Genomic DNA, 6,964 nt, shown 5'->3' on the forward strand with positions numbered 1-6,964 from the left:
GGGAGAACAAACGCATGTGAACCGTGTGATGTATGTGGATGGATGGTTGAGATTTAATTTTCCTACGGCACTTCGTGCCTTTATAAGTAGTAGAGATGGATGAAGCACCACAGTGGGAAGGAGAAGGGGGAGAACAAACGCATGTGAACCGTGTGATGTATGTGGATGGATGGTTGAGATTTAATTTTCCTACGGCACTTCGTGCCTTTATAAGTAGTAGAGATGTAGAACTACCACTCCTTCTAGAATATGTCTATAATATTAAACAACCTTCCGCTTGTATTTTCCGCTTAATTTTTTGCCTAGCCACTTAAAAAACGGCGCAAATGCCTAATTTTATTTTGCTATGTTTAAATCGGAGTTTTTCCAATGGGGCCAGGACATTCGAGAGCAGCGAGGACTACACCGTGTTCCTGGGGCTGGGACATGCTGCGCACGGAACTGCTTTTCCTCCGCAAGTGTAACGACATTCTGATTTCTGATCAACGTGTGTAGCTCACATTATGAATTAACCAAATTTTTCAGCTTTATTAAGGACGACAATGTGGGACCATGCATGCAAATTATGCAACTAAATCAATTGCTAAAGTCAGATACCACCACACAGAGATGCTGCGCTACGAAGCAAAAGACGAAACGTTATTCCACGTGGAAGATACAAAGGTCCGACTCTCACAAACATAAAAGGCCGGGCAGGCCCAGCTGCATAATAAGGGAACCCTAACGCCCACAGGGACCTACTCAAACTCCGACGCTACAATGCAAATCCTATTTTTCTCCTAATACAACAATCAATCTCAGGTTGCAAGTTATGTACATTGCATGCCTGACATTAGAAGGGATCACAGACTGCCATGATGACAAAATAAATCAGAGACTCTCAGACTAGAGAAGGCTATGTAGTTTGTACATCCGTGTGAAATTTTCATAGATTAATTCAGGCCATCACCTTCTCCGCCTTTTCGACTCCACCGGCTGCACATATTAGCGTAAACGAATTATGAGCAAATTTATCTGGTACCCAAGTATGATAACCCTAGTGTGTTTCTTGTTTAAGATTTCCATGCATAAGCTGCGTTTTTAGTTCCATGCAGGTCTAAAAAAAGTTAGACAAGATAATGCATTCAGCTAAAGATGGGGTGAATTTCATATAGGATTACAATCATAAAGGAAATGGAATTTCAGTAGAGCACTACATTTAACCTTACCCTGAGAAAAGCAAACAGTATGTAATCACCCGACAGACAGTGAGAACTTAACATGCATATACTTTGAGAGAAGGTGGACCAAATAACGTCTACCAGAGTATAAATGAAATGGTATGTTCTCCTAAAGAGTAAAATGTGCTCAGTCCTGAAAACGTGAATGTGTCCAAGTTGTAAGGGGTCCACAACCAGTGGTTTCAAACCATCCATCGCTAGCCCTGGCAACTAATAAGGTATTTTTTCGGGCAACTAATAAGGCGTATTGACTATGCAAGCTTAGCATCGCACTCAATAGTTTACCTTTTCATCTGACTGCGCTGTAGCTTCATGAGAATTCTCAGCCGTCTTTCCATTTTCAGCAGTACAGCTCTGGCAGAAAAAGTGCTCACGTTTCTTTGCTTCTTTAATGCTCATTCCGATACAAGAAGGGTGAAACCTGAAAAACAAAAGCAGCAATTATAAACTCAAAAGGACACAAATTCCTGGAGTTAGTTGATTACATAGGACATACACACATACAAACAGAAACCAGAATGGATCGAAAAGAAAAAAACATATTGCATGAGCTAATCCTTTGTACCATATGCACAGAAAAAAACATACAAGAATAAACTATACTCAAGAACCAGCCAATCATTTACTCTGCACACTAAAAATGCAAAAAACAGAATGACATTCTATGTGTCTTGACTCTTGACTGCTTGCTTGTTGTAATCCTTTTCCAGTAGAGAGACAATTATAAATATTGTATATTCCTTACGAGCAGGGTAAGGATTAGGTAATGGATGATTATAGAGTTAGAGTATTAGTTTATGTAATATACACATACTACTTAATCTTTACTATTAATTATGGATTAGTAAGTGCCTGGCGTCACTTGTGGAGCTGCTTTTTTTCTAGGCCTGAAGTACCCAATCCAAGCACGATCAGACCTGTCTTTGCGGTGCTGCCCAAGATTTAAAAAATCCAAAACAAAAATCACGATGCAGCCTGGCCGAGCGCAATCGGAAAACAAAGTCCGCTAAAAAACTGGAAAAAGAAAAGATCGGTTGGTCCGATCAAGAGAATAAACGCACACGATCTGGAGAAAGAAAAGGCACATGCAAGCACGTACAAACAATGAAATAAACTCTAATTTCACAAGCACTGTGTCAAGTGCTAACACGTACGAGATAGAGATCAGATAGAATAGAGAAAGGAACGGAAGAGTTTGCATGCACTACGTGTAGTCACGTCAAGGTTTGTATTAAACAGAGACTTGAGCTGGTCACGGAAAAAACTAAAAAGGAATTAGTGGTGAAGGGATCATTAAAAAAAGAGAAGTTTAGGCTTGCCAAATTCTCTTCTGCTGGGAGGGACTACATAGTGCAAATCATAAACACGAATGCAAATTTCAACTGTCACTATTTGATCGTTCCACAAGAGTAGTCGGTGAGGAATAAAGACGGTGAGCGTGGTGGTAAGGGAGGTCCGCTCACTACGGACGAGCGCGAGGAACAGCGGGCAGGTGCTCTCAGTGCCGTCATCGCAGGAGAAGTGGCGCTGGGCGTGAGTAACATGTGCCACGCGGTTGACAACTTGACATCAAGAAATAACATGCAAACGTTCAAGGCACGTAACTAGATCAAGCAAAGTGAAAACTTCAACGTTTTTGGAATACCATGTGGCTATATTTTCCATACATATGAATACTTGCGTGCATTTTATGTTTACATGCACGTCGGTAAGAAAATTAAGAGGTTGTGGCAACGCACATGCATTCAGCTAGTAAAATAAAATTCTAGATAAGTACAGACACAGTAATCTCTCGGAAGGAAATGAATGCACATGCCTGCTGGGTCATACACTGAAACCCTAAGTTATGGAGATATGGATATGGAAAATAGAAGTATCGAACCATACAAGCTCATCTAACAATTCAGTTAGGCAGCACAGGGTTCAGGCTATTCAGCTAATAGATAAGTAATCACTATCGGAAAGTCCCTATATATGAACCAGAAATTGTACAGATTCCCTCAGCATTTGTAGACAAAGAAACAATTCAAGAATCATCACGCAGGTTTCACTGTTTTGGACTTCCGGCCATCGAGGGAGAAAAAAAAGCGCAAAAAAGACAATACCAAAGACTAACATTAGTAACATAACAACAAACAAACAACAACAAAGCCTTTATTCCCAAACAAGTTGGGGTAGGCTAGAGGTGAAACCCATAAGATCTCGTAACCAACTCATGGTTCTGGCACATGGATAGCAAGCTTCCACGCGGCTCTTTCCATGGCTAGTTCTTTGGTGATACTCCAGTCCTTCAGATCTCTCTTTACAGACTCCTCCCATGTCAAGTTTGGTCTACCCCGTCCTCTCTTGACATTATCAGCACGCTTTAGCCGTCCACTATGCCTAACATTAGTAACATAGGTACCAAAAAATTCATTTTTCTATTTGGCACAAGCAACCTTTTTGTACCTGTTGCCTAATCTTAAACAAACAAGACGCCATTCATACACAAAACAAAATGATCTTTCCAACCAAAAAAATGCACCAAAAGAGAAAAGGTATAATATGGTATAGCACTACACCTTCGTTAAGCTAACCATGACTTTGAAAAGTTACTTGTCTTGATAAAATATTTGATTTACTCACCAGTCAGAGCATTCCTCGCACTGGATCATAAGGTCATCCGGATTGTACGGCATCTCACACTTGCAAAACCTGTCACATTTTATAAAGAAAGCATGAGAACAAGATGACAATTTTATTTCAAGAACATTGCAAAAAACAAACAAGCAAATATATCCATCACAAGTTAAAACATCAAAATCTATAAACAAGCATAGTTAAAACATCAAACGCTATAAACATGGTGCAAGGAATTTTAAATATAGCTGCTATAGCAAACTAGGAATCACTGTTCGACTGTAAACAATAAAAGCATGCTAATACACTACAGCATGCAGTGTGTACCACAACCCCAATACATGAAATGCCAGCAATTTCTCAAAGAAATCTTGCATTTTCACGTCCCTTCCTTTTGCCTTGCATGCAAGAAAATAGTTGCATTGCCTCTTTAGGAGGTCAAGCAAAACACTTTAGTCAATAGGCTGCATCATGACGATGGTACGGACATGATAAGTTTTGGAGTAAACATAGATGTCATTTGTGAATAGAAGCTCGTGTGAAATCCAAGCAAATTTAGAAAAACTATTAACAACAAACATGATACTCAAGTTCGAAAGGCATCACTTATATAATGGAACTGCTGCCCATGTCAAAGAACGAAACTAATGACAAGCCACAAATTGCAAATACAATGAGAGTGCATCTTACACAGCTATACGGTCAGGCACAAAACTGCCCGATGCTGATTTGTACTCAAAGCGACAGAAGTAGTCCTCAGCATTAACTGAATCAAGCTTTGTGTAGCTACGGAAGCTGTGGACATTGCATTTTCCTTCTATTGTGTCAGCACTCTGTACATCATAGTGGTCAGAGAGAAACACCTCCTTGGAACCATGAAATGGTCGCCTCCCACCAATGGATTCCTCTGGACGATAATACCAACGCACCCGTACTCTCACATTTGTTCCTCGAGAACCAGCTGCCTCAATGGACTCAACTTTTGCCACATAGGGTGGCTTTGATGTATCAACCGACTTCATTAGCACACAGTCCCCAGCTGGAAGAAACATGTGGGAAATCAGAGGAAAGCCTGATTAGTCTTACTTTGGATTGTATCAAGTAGGTCGTTGTCAAATTATTAAGGTAATGTTGGAGCAAGGAGAAGTGAGGCCAATACAGCAAGACATAACATTCAGCAATAAAATGGTCGTAAGAGCATGGTAAAGTGAGGTCAATACGCCGAGACAAAGTGTTCAACAATAAAATGGTCATAAGAGCATCGCCTTTGGTATTATTATAGTACTGTACATCAAATTTGGTGCAAGAAGTAATGCTTAATTCTGCTGGTTTTTGTGGTAGCGTTTTTATGTTGCTAAAATGAATGTCTGAATTATACTAATCATATTACCCTAAGACATGCTTGGTACTACTAAGTAGGCTAGCAGAAGGATTAGAACATATTCATGTTAAAGAATTAAATAAATGCAATAGCAGGTGAAAGAGTCAATTTTGAAGTTCAAATTTGAAGAATTAAGCACATCATTGTCTAGATGAGTTAAGTACTTAGGTTGATTAGTTAGCTTTACTCAATGTCCTAATAGAGGTTAGGCCGATGTGAGGAGCCTTCCATATAGACGTTAAATGTTTACTTATAGTAGAACTCAATTTTTCCCATCACGAATCATGGCATTGATCGTCTAGTATGAAGTATTTATCAAGCACACTATGGATTGTAGTCAATTCTTCCCCTTTTCTGCTGATGCGAAGGTCAACTGCTCTTTCCATATATAGGAAAAAAATGTATTAGATGCTTACTCAGTCACCGCATGAATAGGTATACAATTAAATGACCTTTAAATACCACAATTATGTACGAGGCCGCCTAAAATCCCATTTACCAATCACCATAAAAACACTAAAAGGTGAGGTGTCGGTTAACTGTATACAGATATTCAGAACATTTTCGCAGTACTAAGTTGCAGGTCATAACACAAATTTGTCCCCTCTGATACTAGAGCGGAGCTCCGCCACTTAGAATAAATTTGTAGAAAAAAGTAGAGCACTGCCAGAGCAACAAGCATGTTCATCTATCGTTTTGTGGAAACGACGTGCTAACCTCTTTTCAAGTTTCACTGTACTAATTAATCGCAAGAAAAAAATAAGATTCACTGTACTAATTTCTTGGTGGCCTAGTTAGAAACCGAGCTTATCTCCGCAGTGAGCAGTTTTTTTTTTCAGCACGGTTCAAACAACACAACGAGTCAGCGACTAACATGTACTACTCCCCCCGTCCCATGAAAGATGACTTAGAATTGTCTAAATTTGGATGTATATAGACACTAAGTAGAGTCTACGGAGGGAAAACTCTGTAGAACCAAAACAGTTTTCCATTTCGCGACATTAACCTAACCCCCGTAAGCAAAGAGAAAGAAACTCAGATTTCTTGGACACGGAAACCAAGACCAGCCGCTACATGCCTGCCTTAGCTCAACCGAAAATCGACAAACAAAACCCCGAAAAATCATCCGGAAAACTCGGGACCAGAGGGGGGAGGAGCTGAGCTGAGTTGAGTTGAGGGGGAGGGCCTCACGCTTGATGACTTTGTCGGAGCCCTTGATGGTGTAGGACTCGAGGATCTTCTTGGGCGCGCGCGTCTTGGCCATGGGCGCGGGCGGGCGGCGAGGGACGGGCGGCGGTGGAGCGGGGGCGCCGCTAGGGTTTGGAGGAAGAATGGGGAAATTTCCCTTTCCTAGTGCAAGTCTATTCCCTCTGCCCTTTTGGGTTCGAAAACGCTGGCTGGAGACTGGCTTCCTTAACTTTTTACCGCGGGCCTGCCTCGCGCTTTCCTCTGCTGCTCTGCTCCAGGCTCCAGCATCCACCAGTGAAAATGGGTGGTGGTAAATATTGCCGCCAAAGGGCTCGGACGGGGACGTCTCAGCCGTCGATGCGTTGGGCATTGAGGGTACGAGTGCATCGTGGCCGTCGCTGTGCTGAGCTTCTGGATGGTTCGCAATGGAGCTGAAGCCGCTGGACGGATTGGCTCTGGATGTACCTGCACGGACGGTCGGACAGTACTAACCTGCAGACCACGCATTTCATTTGGACAGAGGCCTGAGCCCCTGCCCATCCTACACGGCTGAACG

General features: G+C 41.6%; 1 protein-coding gene across 1 annotated transcript; it reads right to left on the reverse strand.

The window, feature by feature from the left end:
* Positions 1 to 618: 618 nt before the first annotated feature.
* Positions 619 to 6,615, reverse strand: LOC127322078 (chromatin remodeling protein EBS). Its single transcript, XM_051351027.2, has 5 exons — positions 6,412 to 6,615; positions 4,530 to 4,878; positions 3,846 to 3,914; positions 1,506 to 1,641; positions 619 to 975 (listed from the first exon to the last, which is right to left on the reverse strand). Exons 1-5 carry the CDS (start codon positions 6,482 to 6,484, stop codon positions 946 to 948), a joined length of 657 nt encoding a protein of 218 aa, XP_051206987.1. The 5' UTR covers positions 6,485 to 6,615; the 3' UTR covers positions 619 to 945.
* Positions 6,616 to 6,964: the final 349 nt, after the last annotated feature.

Source organism: Lolium perenne, chromosome 2 (assembly GCF_019359855.2).
Source record: "Lolium perenne isolate Kyuss_39 chromosome 2, Kyuss_2.0, whole genome shotgun sequence".
Lineage (NCBI taxonomy): Eukaryota > Viridiplantae > Streptophyta > Magnoliopsida > Poales > Poaceae > Lolium > Lolium perenne.